General features: G+C 43.4%; 1 protein-coding gene across 2 annotated transcripts; it reads right to left on the reverse strand.

Moving 5' to 3' along the window:
• Window positions 1-972: 972 nt before the first annotated feature.
• Window positions 973-15,177, reverse strand: shc1 (SHC (Src homology 2 domain containing) transforming protein 1). Of its 2 annotated transcripts, XM_085176107.1 has the most exons (12): window positions 8,264-15,175; window positions 7,967-8,037; window positions 7,413-7,473; window positions 5,837-5,956; window positions 4,723-4,776; window positions 4,296-4,347; window positions 3,472-3,598; window positions 3,235-3,382; window positions 2,952-3,009; window positions 2,599-2,715; window positions 1,787-2,043; window positions 973-1,685 (listed from the first exon to the last, which is right to left on the reverse strand). In XM_085176107.1, the coding sequence occupies exons 1-12, from the start codon at window positions 8,870-8,872 to the stop codon at window positions 1,557-1,559; spliced, it is 1,803 nt and encodes a 600-aa protein (XP_085032233.1). In that variant the 5' UTR covers window positions 8,873-15,175; the 3' UTR covers window positions 973-1,556. The 2 variants fall into 2 exon arrangements, with proteins under 2 accessions (XP_085032233.1, XP_085032234.1); XM_085176108.1 differs by lacking the exon at window positions 4,723-4,776 and having other exon boundaries at window positions 8,264-15,177.
• Window positions 15,178-21,090: the final 5,913 nt, after the last annotated feature.

Consider the following 21,090-nt stretch of genomic DNA (forward strand, 5'->3'; position numbering starts at 1 on the left):
TGGAAATCGTTCATTATTCTCTCAAACGATTCAATAAAACACAAACATCAAAACTACATAACCAGTTACCATGACATAACTTGCATTGTTTTTGCAGAAGGAAATTCATTGCTTAGACTGTTAAACACTTGTCAAAGGAGTCTCCCGCTAACTGCTCTTTTCAATTAGGATATTCTTTAAAAGATATAACACATAGATTGTCGATGCAAACGCATATTAAGGTGTTTAATGTAAACCAATAGCTCAGTAATATCTCGTCTAAGCTTCTCCAAACTTACTGAATTTTGTGTTGTGGTTGATTTTGATGTATTTTTTAAAAATCTCCTTTATTGCCCCCCCATGCACACAATCGTTCCTCTCCACTCTAAAACGGGCGCGTTTCGAAATGCATTTCTTTCTACACACATTTGCTCCGATGCCGCAAGCGCACAAGATCGATAGTTGTTGTTAATATTCATGGCTTCCTTTTCTGCTTCCTTTTCAACCAAGTTCATGTTCTTTGGCATGACAGGTGGTGCTGACTCAGTTGTGTAAAAGGTGTGTACGTCTGCGTTTAGAAAGGGATTGGGAGGATACAGCTGATTTGATCCTTGCGTACTCAGGGTGTCCTTTGATTGATGAGTGCCAAGATAATAGACAGAAATACAAAAAAAAAAAAAAGAATATGCAGTATATGAAGGTCATTGGCATAGCAGTCCTAGATTTGCATACAGGCCTTCCTCCAGGGGTTTAAAAGTCCTTAAAAGAGGAGAAGTTGGGGTTGGGGGTGGCCCTCTGATGAGATCGGAACCAAACTTGTATACCTGTACACATATTCTCCAGCCGATTTTATTTTATACTAAGGATTGCTGTGAGAGTTTGTGTTTGAGCCTAGTTCAGTCTCGGAAACAAAGAACTCTTGCCATCCAGTTTGTGTTTTATCTAAAATGCTCCAGCAACAGTCTGAGGAGGATTTTTTTCCCTCCTTTCAGAAAAAATAAAAAAAAGCACATGCTTAGAAGTACTGAAGATCTCCCTCCATGTCCCTTAATGTTCCTTTCCACACTCTTCAGTTCTGCCATTTCAGTACACGATTCCATGTAGTATTACGTTTCCATTTTTCTTTCATAATTACACATAAAGATTTTTTTTCTTAAAAAACAAAAAGAAAAAAAGATTGCATTTGTTTTCTGCCCCATTCTGTAATTTGCAAAGGGCTCCTTCCTGGTTCACAGTAGGCTGAGAAATTGCAGCAGTGCTTCTCCGCTTTGGAGGAATGCGCCTGATAGTCGGTGATGTCAGCGAAGGAACCGTAGATCACAGTTTGGACAGGAAATATAGCAACAGCAGCAAGTGAGTGATTTTGCAGAGAAACTGGTGATACTTTTTCTATTTTTTTTTTTTTGGCTTTCTTTGCAATGTGTGTGCATATGTATCATTGTGTGTTAGGTGTAGTGTTTCTGTGTGCATTAAAGGAAATGAGCGTGTGTGTGTGTGTGGTCGTGTATGTTGTGCAGAACTGATATAATAGTAGGAGTGTATGTTTTTGGTGGTGTATTTCATTGGTGTGGGTAAGGTCAGGCCCTGCGCTCTACTGGCTGTTGCAGACACACTTCACTCCCAGCTGACACAATGGGAAGTCTGTTGTCCATGTGGTAACTGATCAGGTGGCTGACACTCGAAAACCGGTGGTCTTTTGTACGGACCTAAAAAAAAGAAAACAGGAATAAATTAGAGTAAGCTTCAACACCAATATAACACTCCACTCTGAAATCTCTGTTATGAATTGGATCGTTTCGTGACGTACCACTCCTTCTGGGTCAACGAGCAGCAGGTGTTTGGGCTGACCACCCTGCTGTCCCGTGAGGACGTACTGCCCAGGTGTGGTTCCAGACTCCCGCACCAGGAAGTCTCCATCTCGGGTCAACAGTTTCTCTGCTTCCTTACGACTTAGGCTCCCGTGGAACCAGATTTCAGACTGTAACTGCTGCACCATAGAGGGCACTGCTGTCACTGAGTTTGAGCCTCCATGCCCAGAAACCCCCAGGGCGTCATCAAGTGGCTCTTGAAAAATAAACACAGAAATGTATTATTTTGTATTTCACTGTGGATAACATGTTGTCCTGTAGGATCCCATAGCACTGTCTGCATTTCTGCACGACCGATAAATAGGGAAGTGAACCACACTGACTCTGACAGATGCTGCACACAGTTGTGGACTCTGCCGTGAAAAGCTTTATGTAGTCAATCAATAATCTTATACAAATTGCCCCTGTAATGGACAAAGACATTCTAATATCCTTATCTTCCTCTGAGGCTGACTTCTGTGGAGAGCTCCACTGCCAATTAGCATCAGTCATATGGAAATGTAAAATACAAACTACTTTACTCATCTCACGAGCCCAATGATTAACCCTCTTTTCTTCTCACACGAAAGAAAAATAGCTGATTGCAATAGCCAGAAATTTTGGTCATCTTGATTACAACCCACACACATCACAAATTAACTTTCTTATTTAGTTTTCTCACAGGCTAACGATTTGCACTAGTGTTCAGGATTCAGTCCATTTGAACTTCACTTAGCAGATTTCCAGCAAAAACGCACAAAAAGACACTTACTCATGTCGAAAGCGTCTTTGTGAGCATTTCCGTTTGCTGCAGCTGGGAGACGAGGTTTATCTACGTTGACGTACGAAGGGTCATCAAACATCTCCCGCCCGCCTTCTTTGGCACCCACTAAGAAAAAACAAAATAAAAAAGGAAATAAGTAAAAGTTGCACAAACACAGGAAGAACTTTGCCACGTATTCTCACTTCCTTGCAATTCTAAGAATTTTATCAGGACTAAACAGGGCAAAAAACAGAGAGAAAGTTTGACCAATTTCTCATGATTTAACAACAAATAATATAAAGGACAGGAACGACAGATAAAGTCCAAAGAGATGCACACATGCAGGCAGCAACAGAGCTCACCTGGTAGTGGTGGCAGAGGCTGTTTATGAATGTCATTCTGACCCGGCTGTCCATAAGGCTGCAAACACAGAAGGGTACAAACAAATGCTGAATGCGTGAACCATGTGGGCATCCTCAAAAAAATGTTCTTTTCTGGCTAGTGAAATGATTACAATCTATTTATCTATCACTTAGGAATGACACAAGTAATTAATTTTTTATTTTATTTTTTTTTTGGGGGGGGGGGGGGGGGGGGGCGGTATGCTTGTCTTCCTTCTTTCATGTTAATATGCACGGTTCTCACCAGCGTGGCACCAGGCCGGGTCCTCATGTCAATCACTCCAGCAGGGGGAGGCTGTTTTCCAGGGAAATTATTATAGTACGGGACATCAGGAGGCGGAGCAGCCTCATCTTCTTCTTCCTCCCATGCAGAGCCATCAAATGGAGCCATTCTGTCACAGAGAACAGATACAGAAACAAATTATACGAGACAATATGCAAATACAAGCTCTTGGTTTGGGTTTGTGCAAGCGACAGTTACCTGTCATGAGGTGTGACCAGTTTCGGAGGGTTTTTTAGATACTGTTTAAAACGCAGTTCGAAGGCCTGACCAATGGTGCTGATGACTTCCTGGGCTAAACCCTCCGAACACTCCAGGATATGACATGCTGCAATAAGGAGGCACAAAAAGCTGATAAGCGGGCTTCTTATGAAGGAAGCATGTGCTCCAACATACAAATACGTTCAGATACAGGTAGAATACAAAAGCACGTATGCATGTACATTTTTATTATGTGCGATGCTGTTGGACACATGTAGCAGCTCTAATACACTTTACACACTCTAGTTTTAACTCAAGAAATTACATAAGCAATAGGATGGCTTCTTTTTTTTTTATAAGCACTGCATGTTAGAACTTTAATGTCAATAATCTAGCCCGAAGATTTTCACTTTCAGTATTAAACAGAGGAGTGTTTTTGCTTTTTCAGCTGAGAAATGAGCCACAAGTTAACTAATTTAGCTTGCAGACAAACTATGGGACTTCAAAAATAGACATTTGGTGGAAAATGTACTTCTGCCTTTTCTCTACACACTGGGTGTGTAATGTCTTAGCTCTAGCGGGGTATTTGGCAAATTCAAAGGGGAATAAACAGCTAATAAAGCTATTTAAGTTTGATTTACTTATATTAAGATTAATTCAGTTCATACATTAATGGAAATGTTTGGTTATATTTGCTGAAAGTAAAAAAAAGAGGACTAGTTGCACAGTGCAATGAAAGCAACTACTCTAACTCGTGTATTAAAGGATCATTTTATCTACACTGGCAGCTGCTACCTTGGTGAGGCTGTCATTTTGCCACTTACCTCTCTGGTTGACTGGATCTTTGGCCACATATGCTACGTACTCAGCTGTATCCTGAGGGAGACCGACAAGGAAGACAGTCAGAATGGGAAAAATCAATAGGAGGGAAAAGTGAAGGGCAGGTTTAGGACAGAAAAGCTAAGAGAAATAAGAAGAAAGAGGTAAAGCGAAGACTTTGGTGTTTAAGCCACAGCAGAAGGTAAAAACTTACAGAGCTTAAAGAAAGGAGAGAGAAGATACGAAGTAAAGAGATAATTTTTTGAAAGAGGGACTGCAGTCCAGGCAATCCAGTAAGGCTGCAATAAAGTGAGTGGTATTCAGAGCAATAGACAATGACAGAAGGCAAGGAGGAAGAGCATGCTGGCTGAAAAAAGATGGAAAAAGGCGAGAGTGAGATTTCAGCTGAGAAACAGGGTTTGGCTGACTCACTGGGTCTCCTCCAGAGGCGAAAGAGATGGACTGCATGTGATGATTGGCGATTATCTGTGGAGAAGGAGAGAGAGAGAAAGAAGGAGAGGGAGAAAGAAGGAGAGGGAGAGCACGTGGGTGACATGAAGTATGTGGGAAGTGAAATGAAAGCATGTGGATGAAAAGACAAATGTGGAATCATTACTGAGAAAAGTGCTCTTTCCTCCACTGAGCGCTATCAATTGCAGCGGAGATAAAAACTAAGTAGGGACAATGGATGGAACACCTTTTTAACAGTCTGCAACAACCACCCATGTTAGATCAATAACAGCATCAACACTTGCTAATGCTTCAAGCACAGAGTGTGGTCTGTGAGTCCTTAATTGTGATTTGGTATATGTTCTGCATGACATGTTTCTTCGTGCTAATGCGAATGCACTACACCACTGTATACCATCTCCCCAAAGATAAACATCGTGCAGCAGCTATTAACTCATTAGAGGTCTAAGAGGAGGATCACATCCTGCCTTGTGGTAAAGCAGGAATCAAGACAATGGTTAAGAGGGATTTGTGCAGCATCCAGAGTAAACGAGGCAAACAATGAGAAGCAGTTCTAAATATATATCGGGGCATCTCCTGAATATTCCAGGAGGTCACAATACATAATACATATGGAAAAATACTGAGAATTTCTTTAAAAAAAATGATATTTATATCACTGAGATTCAACCACCTTTAACATTTTAGTGAACTAAACATGTTTACACCATTAACAAGAAGCTGAAAGCAGTGGGAATGATTACAATGCAACTCCGAAGGCAAAGAATAAAAACATTTAGAATTTTTGAAATAAATCATCTGTAGATTGGTCTTCGAAAGTAAGAAAACATCACAAAATCCACACAAAAATCCCTCAAGCAAAGAGATCCCCAGGTTTACTCTGCTTCGGTAAACTCCACAGGCTAAGTGCACTCAGAGTACCTGAAAACATGCCCCATAGCTACAACAGAGAGCTCAGACAATCAAGTGTATTTCTGACTCAAAAGCGAGATTACTGGCTTTCAAGGACAGCTCAACGAAATGCCTGGGTAGAGTTTGAGAAAACAGCAGCTTGAGGTTAGAGCTTCGTTCTAACCTGTTTGCAGTCAGAGGCCAGCAGATTGAGGCTGCTGGTCGAGATGGTGAGGCTGATTGTCATGCCTGCAAACTGTAAATTACTCTTTCCCAGGATGGACGTTAGACAGCGAGAAGGCGGCTGCAAAAGGAGAGAGAGCAGTTTTAGTAATAATCAAATCAAGGTGCCCAAACCAAAAGCAACAGGACGTTTTGTTTTTTTTTTAAATTCAACAAAGCATGATAGTCCACTGAGTGCTCCCTGCCTCAGCATGACTCTGTGGGCATATGTGTGAAAATGCCTGTGTGTGTGGGAGTGGGGGAACAGCTGCAATTGTGAAAGTGATCCTGTCTCCAAGGCCAACTGCGACCAATTGGGAATAGACAGGACAGTTCGCATACTGTAGCCTGGGCCAAGAGCATCACACAGACCATGCCAGCACTATTGCGCCAGCACTATTGCGCCAGCACGTTTATCCAAATCCTCCTACTGTTCTCATGGCTTTCATCCATATTTGTTCCAAAATGTTTAGAGTGTGCAGCGAGAAAAGCAGGAGCAACAGGACAGGAAGCACATGCTTGGCCACATTAACCTCAGTCCTGCCAAATCAGAGGCACTAGACTAGTTTAATCTATTCTAGTTTATATCCTATAACTATATTTTGTCTGCTGTGCTATACTGTCAGACCCTGACAGTATGGTCAAACCCTGCTACAGCAGCAGGCAGCTGAATATAGCCACCTGTTTTATAGACTGTTTGGGTGGATGTTTTTAGGTTTACAGGAATACTGTGCACAGACACTCGCAGTCTTTAAACAGCAGACTGGCGGCTGTGTGTGCTAATCTGTTGTGCTCCTTTGGCCTGATGCTGGCTCCACACAAGCTTCTACTCCACCTCTCCAGCCTCCCTTGTGACAACAGGGAGGGAAAAGAGAGATCAGAGAGTGACTGGTAATTACCTGTGAGTAGTCGGCTAACCACAGAAGTGTACAATCAGTCCAAATCAAGATTTGTGTGTGTGTATGTGTGTACTTGTAAAACTATATTTGACGGAACCACTGACTTTAAGATCACTGGAGGAAAAGTGGGGACATTTTGGTTGGTCCTGATTTTTGTGTGTAGGTTAAGGTTATAATTAGGTTTAGATTAGGGATAGGCTCTTCTATAACGATAAAGAGGCAAGGGAATGGATTAAGTCAGTGAATGTGCTCATAAAGATAGCCAAACAAACTTTGTATATGTGCATGTGGTCCAGCTATACTCACGTTTTGGGGACCTAAATCAGTTAACAAAGACACATTGTGGAAAAAAAGGAAGTGCCAAATGTGTAATGGTTATAGTTTAGGATCAATGTAATAACAAATAGGAAAAACTCCAGGTTATGAATGCAACTTAATGTAATGTCCTCTAAAATCATGCATACATGGCTCTTTGTGCATTTGTGTGTATACATGAGACTAAATAGCCCACTGACCAAAGGGTGGACAACCGAGCTAAATCTAGCTCTTATCCAAAAAACTCTTCATAACGCTGTCCACTTAAGTCTTATAAATAAATAATGCTCTGTATGGGTGTGTGCTCCTGTATGTAGCGCCTACCTTTCTCCTGCGGGCTCCTTTGGCACCGGGTACTGCCTCACACACCACAGAGATAGCTTCCCTGAAAAATGAAAAACATGCATGTTTGCAAATGGCATGTAATTAACCTAAACACCTTCCCAGATTCACATTTATGGATATTAAATGAGATCTGGCAGCGGGTGATAGAATTTATCGTCCCTGGCGACTGGGCTCGTCTTTGCCACGGAGACAAACAACATTGCGGAAACCAGATGGAAACCACCAGGATTCCAGAACATTCTAATTTGGGGGCTCTGAGAGCGGCAGGCGTGTACATGCAAACACACACGGGCAGATGTAGTCAGATGCTAAAACAGAAAGAAACAAGTCCCGCAAGCAAAATGGAGCGGAAGCAGGACGGAAAGCGAGCGAGCGGGCAAAGGAGTAAATGTGAGGTGAGTGATGTATGTGTGAGCCGCCAACATTTTTCAAAGTGTAACCACACTTTTAACATCTCACCCCCTCAGAAACAAAGCAGAAATGAAACGAGAGAAAGGTCAAACCTGCAGCCGATGAGCTGTGTGTAATCTCACCTGGTGACCTGAGTTCTGGTGTTGAAGTCCAGCGCCCGCATTGATTGTAGCACCTCCACGCATCCCATGTACTGCCCAGGAAACAGGAAGGCAAAACATTAACATTAGACATTTCCTACATCCTGGTCCCATTGGACCAAGGGAACACAACAGAGGAAGAAAGCAACAGTATCCTTTCCTCATTTCTGACTCAGTTTCTAAAAATGAAGGGTTTATATGCACAGAAACAGCTTGGCAAGGGTGACGTGCAACTTTGCATTTAAGCTAGAGGCTACTGAGAATGTGCCACCCACTTACCCGTACACTGTAGGAAACACCAGTGGTGCTGACCACATTGTCTGAGTGCAGCCAGCCACGGGTGGGCTTGTTGACAAAGGAGCCATGGCGCGTCCACTCGTCTCCTCCCAGCTGCCCTCCTTCCACCCGTGCCCTCCTAGACACCCCTCCTAGCCGGTTCATGTCCTGCAGAGGAGGTCGGGGAGGGGGAGAAGGAGCAGTTAGAAGCGAAACAGGGTGATGAAGTGGTGGGGAGGAGCTAGAGTTGCTCCTGTCATCCCCAGAGGACTCAACAGGTGCCTGAGGTGCCTGAGCTCCCTGTGATTTGCTTGAGGCCTTGAGTCCTGGGAGAAGAGTAGTTGAGACACCCAAACGAAGAGAGCCCATTCTGGGGAAGAAGGAGCAGAAGGTGGTGGGGCTGTTCTCAGCTTGTTGGGGAGAGGAGGGGGGCAAAATGGGAGTGAGAGATGAGGAAGAGAGAGAGGAAGGTAAGCCAGGGGAGGGTGTGAGGGGGGTGACAGGACTGGAAGGAGGAAACGATGATGGATTGGAGTTTGTTTCGTCAGTTGAGCTCAGTGATTCACTCCGAAAATGGGTGTACTTTGTTTTCTCCATAATGAATTGAATCATAATGAATCTGCAGTGTCAGTTTTTATATCCGTGCAAGTCCACACAGGCTCTCGTGATTCAAAGTCTCTTTGTCTCAGTATTCAAAGTTTTTCTCTGAAAGGACAAACAGCCATCTGTCTGTCTTGCTCAGTGTAAGAGCTGCATCCATCTGTCTGGTTGTGTGTCCTCCACTTGTTTCCAGGCAGCCAAAACCCAACTGCTTTAAAAACGGCTTTATCCACAATGAAAGCAGTATGAGCAAAAGCACAGAGGAAACGTTGGGTGCCCCAGTTAATGGTAAAACACAGACAAAAAAAGCTTTTTAGTTCACCAGTGCAGCTCATGTTGTCATGAGTTCATTTTGAAATTTACTTGAGTGTTTTCTGAGTTCCCAGGAACTGATGAATAGCTTCTTAGCTGTCCACAGACTGTTGCTCTTGGTGTTTTGCCATGATGTAAAACAATATCTGTGACTATCTTGTCCCAACTTAATAGCCTCTGAGTGAGGCCCAGTAATTCAGCTGTCACCAGCACCATGAAGAATCAGCACAAGTGATTGTCTCTCTGAACACCCCCTCATGTGTATGTCTTACTGCTCTGGGGGTGCGCATTTCTACGTGATGTGTCTACATGCGTGAGGCAGTATAAACCTTGCCGGCCTACAATGCTTCTTTGATTATCTGTGTATGTTCATGTTGGCATGCGCTTGTGCGTGCACGTGTGAAGCAGCTCCCCTTGGCAGCTCTATCCTGCTTGACACGGGCCCATAAAAATCCTATTAGCAGCCAGCGAGGGGATTGCAAGGAGGGCCGTGCACGCTAACGCGGCAGCGACGCACACATTATACACAGCCTCAACTGGTCGATACGACAGCAAGCACCTGCAGAGCTCAATGAAGCCCAGAACTGCTAAAGAAGAGAGAGGAGGCTTACTGATGTATGGCTAGTCTCCAACTCTTGGTAGCAGCACACTTTCTTTAACGCCTACTTTTCACTCCCTCTCTCTCTTCCTCCAAATGCTTTCATGTCCTCTCTGAATGGCCCTCGCTCTCTCTCTCCCTGCTTCTTCTTCTTCTTCTCTTCTCTTCCAGATTACCTCTGGCGCAGGCGCCTTCCCTTTCTCTGAACTCTTTCCTCCCTTCTCTCTGTCTCCTCTCTTATCCTGGAAGTCTTCTCTCTTCCTCCACACTATGTACTCCGCCAGCCTCTGTCTCTCCAACGCCTCCGCCCTCTCCCGCGCCACCACTTCCTCTCTCCTCTTCCAGATGATCTCTCGCTCCCCCTCTCCCCCTCCCTCGTCTGCTCGCCCGTTCTCCAGGCTGTCCCGTTTAACAGTCCCTCAGTCGAAAAAAAATAAATAAAAATAATATTGAGCCCTGTCTTTCTGCTTCCCTTAGCTTTAGGATTATAGATGGTTAAAGGCTAGGCATGGTAACCTTTGACACCAACAGAAACCCTAAAGACGAAAAGTGAAGTACTTAAGACTGCACTGGCAGAGTTGAATCTGTTCCTGACTGATGTTCCTGATATGGCTAAAACAAGTGAGCCTGTCTTGTTTCAAGTGTGTTCCCTAAAACTGGCCACATAGGGTGTTGATTTTTTTCTTCCTGGAGCACCATTAGATAGCGGTAGTTTGAGTCTGAGATGCTGCCTGTGTCTGGTACACTGACACACACTGCAGTAGCACGGTGGTGATGTAACACTGAAGAATGTAGGTCATTGGCTGATAACGACTACCGGTGGTCTTGTTGTGATGGTAATGAGACCTGATTGGTCAGGTTTGAACTCTCAACCCAGGGTTCCCTGAATGGTGCTGGAGGCTCACCAGTGTTGGTGTTGTTAGGCTGATTTCTCTATGCACGGCTGTTCTCACCCTGTAACTTTATTACGGCCTAGTTCAAATAGCAATCGCAGAACAGAGTTATTTACCTGAGAGAAAAATATTGACACTGTCAGATGATATGAACGAGCCAAGAGTTATATTCCTTCCTTATCTAAGGCAGGGCTTATCAAGCAGCAAGTAAGCTCTCTCTACTGTACAGACACCATCTCACATCTCATAGTCTGCATAGTCCAATCTAGAAGGCAAACAACAGTCTGTTTACATTAACAGTCTCTCACAAACCGGAGCCCCACAATTAAAACAGTCTGCAACAGTTTGACCTCAGTAGAAGGCAAAGCTACACCTACAGTCCAGCAGTAAGCTGGCTGGCTGACCTACAACTTAGTGCTGCTGAGGCACTAGTCATACTTACAATCTGTTGACCTTTGCTCACTCAAAGGAGAAGGTTTACACCCACCTTTTTCACAACACATACAAAAGTCTGTAAAAATGGCACCAGCGTTTCAGTAATGCCAAGCAAAAAAGGTTGATTCTTTTTTTTCTCCTCACACTAAGATTTCAGAACTTAATTCTGCCTGAAGGACAGCCCGCAAGCTTGTGGTGGGCGCTCAATGCATGGCAAAGGAACAGTCGCCTACACCAGTCTAGCACCACAGAGGGATTGTCTAGCAATTCTAGCTAGTCATCCATCTGGTCTTGGCCAGAAAGCACCATGGAGGATCCAGTCATACTTATGAACTGCAAGACAGGCTGGGACGATCTCCAGAAAGCTGTAAAGCATCTAATAAAACCAGAACTTAGTCCGTAGAGATGAATAGCACTTAAAAAGGCAAACTATTCAATCTCAGTAGACTTGCTAACACTGGAGAGAAATTCAGGTGCTGTTAAAAAAAAAAAGGGAGCTGCTGAAATGCTCTATGGGCAGAGTTAACCCTGGCTCTTCCCAGGGATGTTTTAGTGCACCGAACACAGTGTAGGTCAGGTGACTGCAGAGGAGATGACCCTCTACAGGAAGAGAAATCCTGAGTCACCTTGAGACAAACAGCAAAAGGAAAAGGCTGTGACAAACACAGCTAATGACTGGTGATTGGTGGCCTTGGGGCCACGCAGCTGTGATATGTACAAGTGAAATCAGTACTGTAATCTAATTCATCCAGTCATTTCTGATAAGAGCTCATCAGTTTGACTGATGGAAATGGTAGTTGTCATTAATAAATGTGAGATCGGGACAGGCTGGACGGAGATGAGTCGTACAAGGCGAACACGGAGAATTGGGAGGGGGAGACAGGTGACCTGAAACAACCCTGATTCCCGGAGCTGGCCGAGCTCCGCAAAGACAAGGACTGTCTAGTAGAGAAGAAGGGAAACAAAAACTCTAAAAACTGACACAAACAATGAACTAATCTTGTTTTATCTAGTAAATATATACAATTACCTAACGGCACAGCACCAGTTTAAAAAGATAGGACAAGGAAAACCAACTTTACATCTTGTTCTGTCTGCAGCTGCTGCCCGTTGCTATGGCAACAGACATTAAAAGAGATGCCTGCAGAGGATATATACTGAGAAGTCCTGACAACAGCAGAAATCTTCAGACAAAGAGATAACCGCTTTGTCAAATCACATTGCAAGCAATTAGTAGCTCCATCAAAGGCTCCCCATTAGAGCTCTTTTTTTTCATCCAACAGGAGAAAAACTACAGACTCCTAGAAAGATCAATATGGTTCAGGAAATGATCAAAGTTTGGCCGGCATCCCGCCAGCCATAAAACCGAATCAATGTTGACATCCGATGTCGGTCGCTTGCACCGACTCCGACTAGGGCATGTAAAACTGACACTGTTTTCAAAGAACAATAATCTCTTTTCTAATTTTCAAAAAGACAACTCATGTTTAGAAAACTTGCATAAAAACAACCTGAATATTCTGTGCAGCAGCTAACAAAGATTAGAATGATTGTATAACATCCTGCAGAGTAGATCCTACGCTCATGAAGGATAGGAAAAGAAAATAGAAAATCACAAAGGGAGTCTGTATTTCCAAAAAGAGAAAAGAAAAAGTAATTAAACTGTTCTGTATAAAGTGAGTCTTATCGATTTCCCTAAGTGTTTTAATGAATGGCAAAAAAACAAAACAAAAAAACAAAACAAAAACCGAAGTAGTTCCTTTTTTGGTTTATAAAGCATGCAATTGATAATCCACGGTGATTCTCCTAAAGCTAGGTTCCGTATTCACATAAGAACCACATTAATGTTTAAACGGCCACAGCTTGTCCGATCATTCGTCCTCTCCTTCCTCTTCCTAGCTTTCCCTTCGTCCACTCCCCGAAAAACGTGCTTCTCCTCTGATCCGCTCTTCCGCTCGATTAATTCACAAAGTCACTGCCGGCAGCTCCTCTCCATCTATCCTCTCCTCCGTTTGGCTGCCTCCTCTTTTCGTCCCTCCTCTCACTCACTCTCTCTCTCTCACACTCTTTCAGCAGATGGTGAAATGGCAGTGTTGCCAGGATGGATGATGGTAGTCCTTCATCGTGCTCCTCTTCTCCCCTCACGTCTGTCTCTCATCCCCACTTTCCTTCCACCTCTGTCTGTCTGTTAGAGGCACAAGCACACTGTCTGTCCTCCCCTCCTCCCAGTCTGGGTGGGTGATGCTGCCTCCCATTCTCAGTCTCTCTCTTTCATACACACACACACGACCGCGCCACAGCCTGTGCCCTCCCCACCTTCTCTTCTCCCATGCTACCTCCTTCCTGTTTCCTTCCCTTCCCCCCACCTCCTCTCTGCAGCCAGAGACATTTAGCAGTATACATGTGTATGCACAGAAAGATGCTGCACTTCTACTCAGAAATGCACACACTCCAAGGGGAGATGGAGATGGGGAAGGAGGAATGAAGGTAAGGGAAGAGAAGGGAAGGGATGGTGGATACATGTGTTTGTGTGTGCATGTGGAGGGTGGGCTGTTCATGTTGGGTATTCAACGCTCCTCCCTTATTCATGTTTGGTAACCTGAGAAACACAGTTAAAGTGAGTGAGGGGAAGAGAGTGAGAGAGAGAGAGGAAGGATGGATATAGATAGCCTCTGTGTGCTGTGACATGAGGTCACTCTATATAACCTTGATAAAAGTGGACAAAGTGAGGGGAAAAAAGAAAGCAGACTGCACTCGCATGATGATAAATATTTCCAATGTTACTTCATGACTACAGCACTCTAGGGGAAAAGACTGGAAGACATAAAGCAGAAATCCCACAGATTGGTCTTGACATTCGAGCGCATCTGATGAGAAGGCAGTGTTGCGGAAAGTAGAGGAAACCACACATAGAGTGACACAGGAACCCGGCAGAGTGGATAGCAGAGAGTCCTCAAATGACACCCCAAAGAGTCCCCGCAGTACCAATTTTCACCACTACACCATCATCGTGAGCTCAAGCAGTGCACTCAAGGATGTGAAGGTTCATAATGAGACAACTGCAGGCATACACGGTGATCTGATTGGTAGTGATGGGCATGATTGGCAAAGAAGACACCCTCCACCCGCAGCCTGCGAGACACCCAGAACCAGCGAAACACACGATACACTGTAGCTTAGGGTTGACCTAATTGAACATTTAGTGCTCCCTTATTAGATTGAGTGAATTAACAGTTCAGGTGCCATCTTGAATTTACATTAAAAAGATAGCAACCACACTGAGCTGACAGCTTATTCAGTACACCCAACTAAAACTTATTGTACGATCTACTGTACAATATAAAGCACCTTGATGCAACTGTTGTTGTGTTTTGGCGCTAGATACATAAAATTGAATTGAGTTTTTAGCTCATAAAGGTAAGATTTATCTCACAGCTTCTAACTGCACTTGTTTTATTTGGGTGCAACTAATAAACTGCAGAGGAAGTAAAGTTAACATCCCATTCAAACCACAATAAATTTACATGCACAGGGCTGTACAATTACTGAAGCACGATTTCAAAATGACTTTAGTTTCCAGTTCTTTCTTGCAGGTGAAAACTTGTGCAATATTAAAGACAGCGAATGAGGAGTAAAAAAGGAGGGGCGTGTGATTTTTCTGCTTCTTAGAAGGCTGCACTTTGTTGAAAAATCTCTTGAATAAGGTTTTTGTTTTATGTTGCATATGCTACTTAGAAACTTTTAAATCGGTCAGAGAACATTCCAGTTTGTTTCATATCAAAGCTTGAAACGTGACACTTTCATAACGCTCGATTATAATTTCATGAAAATGGAAAGGAGGCATCTTAATTGGTGAAATATTGCACACCAACTACAATCACTCTTGTCTCCACAGTATCTTTGAGAGCAATTTTATTTTATTTTTGGTGTAATTGTGCAGCCCTGAAATTACAGTGCTTTAACAAATAAAGCTTATTTTATACATATGCCCACCAGGGCTGGATGTGAGAGTGTGTTCATTTCTATATCATATCAGAAATTTAGAAGCAGCAACTCCTTTGCCACTGTGGCACGATGTGTTTTTTTTGATCAGCTGCTTGTATCATTTTAATGTCTTACCATATATTCCATCGGCCAGCACAGGCAGCGTGTGAGTCTGTAGCCCTAAAAACACCAAGGTGCACATCAGCACACAGTACACAAAAGCATACACAGTCGCAGACAAGCACACAAATCAAAGAGCAAATTACAGCGTGCTCCAACCAGCGCCCTTGCAGCCACTTGACTTCCAGCATGCTTTGCTCCCAGCATCAGCTGTGGAGAGAGTCATGGGACCTTCTTCATATCGAGCACACAGACACACAACACTGACACAGGGCAGAGGCCGGGCGATACTGAGAGGGATAAAGTAACGGAAAGTGAAGGAAGGAGAGAGGAAGAGTGAAAGGAGAAAGGCAGAAATCCGCTGTGCGTGTTGAAACATACCCTGTGGAATGAAAAGAATCAACTCAAAGGACTGCATGTGTAGGTTGTTTGTGTTTCAGCTTGCCCAGCGCGATTTAGCAAGTGTGAGTTTTGGTGTTCTCCGCCTGCAGAAGTCTGTGGAAACTGCAGCTAGTCAGTGTTTATTAGATGAAACAGTCGGAGGCAGACTAAGAAAGAGCTCTGGATCTAATGCACACGCTGCAGGGCCACATCTGCAGTCTGCTCTTACACTGTATAGCTGTGTATGTGTGTGTGTGTGTGTGTGTGTGTGTGTGTGTGTGTGTGTGTGTGTGTGTGTGTGTGTGTGTGTGTATATAATGTGATTTGACCCACCTCACTTATCCTTATTTGAACTAGTCAAAAAAAAAAAATTAGCAAAGATGAGTAAACAGGGCCTCGATGCTGACATTTTCTCTTGGATTCTTGCCAGAGATGCTGACTAACATCAATTCCCATTATCAAGGCAAGACAGACAGTAAAGAGTCGAGTAAAGAATGAACAATAGAAGGGAGAGAGGGAGGAAGCGTAACTCACTCGGGAAAGTCTCAAACGTAAACACAAATAAGCAGGCACACTGGAAAAAGGCAATCAAATTTTCAAAAATTAGGCTGTGGGCGAACATTAGATTAGCCACGGCTTCAGCAGGAGTACTTTTTCTCGGCTTCATAGCTCACTACGCACACAGCAAACATGTGAGCTGGCTATTTTGGGTTGTGCTTCCACCACCACCACCACCCCTCCTCTAACCACACTCCCACATCTCTATCTCCTTCCATCATTCTTTTCCTGCCACCACTTTCTGCTTTGCTCCACTTACGACTTCCACTTACAACTTCCTTCTCGGTTTAACGGCTTACTTGTCAGAAACTGCGGTGTTTCTTCACTGAGGTTCCAGCTGAACCTTTGAACATTGTCTGGCGTAACCTTTAGTTCTCTGTAGCAGCGAGTATCGAAATTCTTCAAGGGTTCAAGTTTGCATGAAATACTTGGGTCAGGGTTGCATGTTGAGGAGCGGATACACAGAATAATCAATGCTACAAAACAATAACAGCTAGGAGATTTTAACTTGACCCCAAAGAGTTACTTCAATACTACTAACACTAAGCTGAAGTAACATGTGGGATCATTCCATCTAAAAATATTATTTCTGCTCAGCCACCTGTGATTTGCCTGAAAATGTTACAGTTTAATTCGGACATAAATGTGTGATTACTGGGAAATGTTAACCTTGCAAAAGATAACTGGTGCACATTTCTAAACGTTATATAGCTGCATTCCACAATAAGATTAAATAAAAGATGCAGAATCCCTTTTAAAATGCAATTACTACTCACCGAAAGGAAGAAAATGCTATTTTTATTCAGATTTTGTGATGATTGATCAAATATGATAATTATGTTAAGTTGTAACCAGCAGAGAGTCTTCCCCAGATAGTACAAAATTCTGGAGTTTCTTGGAGTACAAGAACTTTACTTAAAACTGAGAAAATAACTGTGTTAAATATATACATATTTAGCCTGCTTTGTGGGCATGCACATTCAGGCTTATCATTATTCACTTTAAAATATACTGAAGACCTCCGGTGAAGCAAGCCTGAAGGAATCCTGATCTGCAAGAAGAGATACTGTTTGAAAATGCAATCTCAGCTTTCTGAGTAAAGAGAGACAAACCACAATAAAGACACAAACAGACTTTCAACTTAGATACGTGGCACCACAGAGTCACTCTGCTGTAACGCGCTGCATATAAAAATGCACAATCAGAGTCTCTCATACAGAATTCAGAAAAACCATCAGCAGCCATCACTGCTAATGAAATTCCGCCGAAGATGCACTAACTTCTGTTTTTTAGCATCGCACGGGACGAGATGTTAATCAAGCTGTGGCTCACGCAGTGCGCTGAGCACTGAGCACGTCGCGCTAGACTGAGCACCGCAGGAGGAAACGCAGCTGAGACTCGGCTCTATTGTATGAAGGCAGTGACGGACAACCACATGCTATGGCCTCAAAAACAAACTCCTACAGTTGGTTTCCAGAATGCGCTCATACACACCAGGAAATAGAAAAAAACGCGAACAAACAACCCCTTCCCCACATGGTCGGAGAGACAGACAGAAGAAACCTGTGAAAAACACATCCTCACAGGTCAAGACACCCACACAAAAAGCGTATGTAGTGTCGACAGTCTCGAAGTGTTTATAAGCACCTCAGCACTGTGTTTTGTCAATAGCGATGCACCACAGGCCGAAATCCAAATCTAATATCTGCGGTACTATTTGCACTGCTTACAAAAATCTAATTCTTTATTTTTGAATTAGCTGTGCGTCTGAGACACACGGACTCTGTGCACAGCTGTCAAGCTGAAACCGCTGTAACAATCAAGTGTCACACCTCCCGTCAATCAAGCCGAAGGCTTTTACCGGTGACCGAGGGGTTTGAAGGGAATTGGACAGATCCAATTTTAATCGAGTGGATTTTGGTTTACGTTGGAGTGTGATGGAGTGGTCGAGGCGCTTGACTTTGGCTGACAGTTTGTGTCCCAGACTGTCCTCCTGTCTGTGCTGTGTTTGTTTATGTGGGTCTAAGACGCACACGGCCTATTTGTCAGGCTCCTGACATGTGTCTGAATCTATCGCTTCTTGGGATCAGATGTTGACTGGACCTTCCCTCGGCCTCCATTTCATCGGTGGAGATAACTTGAGTCATATAATATCGTGTCAGCGGCTGCTGGTCTGAGCGGTATGGTTGACCCTGATAACAACACTGAGCCCACTGCTTTCAGCTACCTCAATCACAGCACATAGCCTTGAGTCTGCTTCTATTATAGTCTGTCTGCCCTTCACTTGTTTACCGCAAACTTTAACTCTGTCACACTGACCCTGTTTTACACATCTGAGGTGCGTTTTGGTGACCGTTCTCCATGGATGCGCACAAAAGGGTAACATTAAGTACGCTTTTTTTAATGTCTGACTTTGTACAGATTTGCGAGTGGGTTCGTGTGTGTACTAATAGCTCCTAAAGCTTATCTCACTGACACTTTATAGCCTGAAGCAAATCAGGCAGATTTCAGCAAAGCTAGGACAGGCTTTAGTCCCTAAAAAGCAAAAAAAACACAAATTGCTAAAAAGGGAAGGAGTAGTGAAGTAGTGCAAGAGTCCTACACCTTTTTTTTCGCTTTTATACAAAAGAGGGAAAGTAAGAAGGTTGGAGAAGACGACAGCAGCAAAAAGTTGGCCCTTTATACCAAAAAATGTCCTCAAATAACTGTCTTATTTTGCTCAGGTCTAACTTAGTTTGAGTTTATTGGCGCCTCTTAAAAAAAGGGCATGTGAGTGACCTGCTTTCTGTTGTTTTTGCTCGTCCAGAGGACACAACGATGACTTCTGATCACTTTGTCTTGTAAACATATTCCATTATTTTAACAGAGGCTCCAACAACAGCTTACTTAGGTTTCAGGTTTTAATAATAAAACTCGGCAACACACACGCACGCACGCACACGCACACACACACACACAAAGTTTGAAAGCACGAAGTTAAACATTTAGTTAACTCGTGCACGCCCCAGTCTAACCATTTACATATTTCTTACAGTAACCCAACAGGCTCGACTGCACCGTGGCGTAACATAACAACAGAACTATGTGTCCCCACAAATTTAGCACATAATCAGTTTCCTCACACTTTTCATACGTGCTATAGCTGACGCACAGCACGCAGAGACCGCACCATGCCCCCCCAAAAAAGTGTGGGCAACTTTAACGAGCAACTTACCAGCTCTGTTCCTCCCTTTCCCTTGAATGCCCCTCCTGCCCACCAAGCTCTGTTGCTGCTGTTGCACAAATTTCAGCTTAATTTCATATAACAGGGCAAAGGGTCGAAAGTTTTGTCCGCCGGGATCCTTGTATATTTGATGCTTAACTTCATAAAAGAAGACTCTAAACTTCTTCTTTCCTCTCCCTTTCCGTCCCTGCCTCCTCCCCCTACCTCCCCCTCCACGATCACGACAGAAGTCACTTCCGCGAACAACGCAGCGTCATCCGGCTCCTCTCTCTCTCTCTCTCTCGCTCTCTCTTTCTTTCTCTTCATTTCCCCCACTCCCGTGCGAGTGTGTGTGTGTGCGTACGCGCGCGCGTACCATTTTGCACCTGGACCGCTCAGTGTAGGTTGCGCAAAAGTGGAAACCCTGACCGCGAGCCATAAGTCTGCAGCTGAACATGTACTTTACCGTAGATAAATACAACGCAAGAACAGCTGTTTTCCGCCTGAAGTTTTGCTTTTTCCAGCATTTAGAAAGAGACCGCGATGACCCGCATCCGCTACCAAAACAAACCATCAGCATCAGCTCAGGGTATAAGCTGCTGGCCCCCGCTTTGAGGTGTTATTACCGCAAAGTGTGGGATGCGCAGACATGACTACATACGCACTGTCGTCCACATATGTTTTAAACACGTTTTTGTGTTGTCCATACATGTCCATACATTTGAATATGATTCTCGTTTCTTTTTTCTTTTTTTTTTAAAGCAGTTTGGTGATGAGATAACTTTCTTCAGGCCGCAGCCTTATACCACCAATAAGTAAACATGACATTGTGCAAGACGCTAAAGCCCAAGAACTAGATCTTTACCACTGATTGTATGCACAATACACATATTATCACGTACGAAGGGAAAGGAGTGGCTGAATTCTACAGTTTCAGAACATGCTGATTCAGTGGATCGGTTCATGAGTTGGTGCACTGACACGTGCGCTTTTCTTCTTTTTTCCCACTGAAGCATGTAAAAATGTACCCGTGAAGCAAGTTTGCCCTCATTTGACTCAAATGCATTCCCTCCAGGAAGCAAAACGAATACAGTTGTGCTTGGATCTAAGAATGTTGTGCTTGCATCTCAGAATTGCCCATTCACGTAATTATTTGTAGTTTTATATAATTGTATGATAGCCCATCATATAATTGTATCACACAAAGCATTTTTATTTTTCACGTTGATAAGGACTTGTTCTGCAATCCCAGTTTGCTGAGTAAGATAAGATAAAATAGCTGTTATTACTCCTACATCTGGGAAATGGGCATTATTACAGCAGCAAAGTAGACAGATAATAATAACTGGAACAATAATAAAACAATAGAATACTTCATTATTTTGTCGGTCATATGATCTGATAGAAAAAAATACATAAATCAAGCATTGTACGCGCTCTGGTTAAGCGGACATAAAGGTACAAGGAGTTACGTTGACTGATCAGTGCTTAAATTGATTAATTTTTAATGAATTCAGACAGACAGAGTATATCTTAAACCGTCAATGTGTTTGAAGGCAGTAAAATGCTGTGCGCGAGAATCAATTCGTCTCTCACTTCGGTTTAATATTTCATCCACAAGCAGACAAAACTGTTAAATATATGCCAACATGCTCCACCCACAGGCGAAGAAAGTAATTATGAGTTTAATAACAGCATTTAGGTTTCGTGGAGTTCACTCCTCCAGTCAGCAGGGGCGCACGAGTAA

The sequence above is a fragment of the Neolamprologus multifasciatus genome, chromosome 11, assembly GCF_963576455.1.
Source record: "Neolamprologus multifasciatus chromosome 11, fNeoMul1.2, whole genome shotgun sequence".
NCBI lineage: Eukaryota > Metazoa > Chordata > Actinopteri > Cichliformes > Cichlidae > Neolamprologus > Neolamprologus multifasciatus.

Coding starts and splice junctions, on each gene's coding strand:
- shc1 (XM_085176107.1), bottom strand. CDS start 8,872: ATGATTCAATTCATTATGGAGAAAACAAAGTACACCCATTTTCGGAGT. Junction 3,383..3,471: donor CTGGTCACACCTCATGACAG/GTAACTGTCGCT, acceptor TCTCTGTGACAG/AATGGCTCCATTTGATGGCT. Junction 2,716..2,951: donor GCCTCTGCCACCACTACCAG/GTGAGCTCTGTT, acceptor GTTTTTTCTTAG/TGGGTGCCAAAGAAGGCGGG.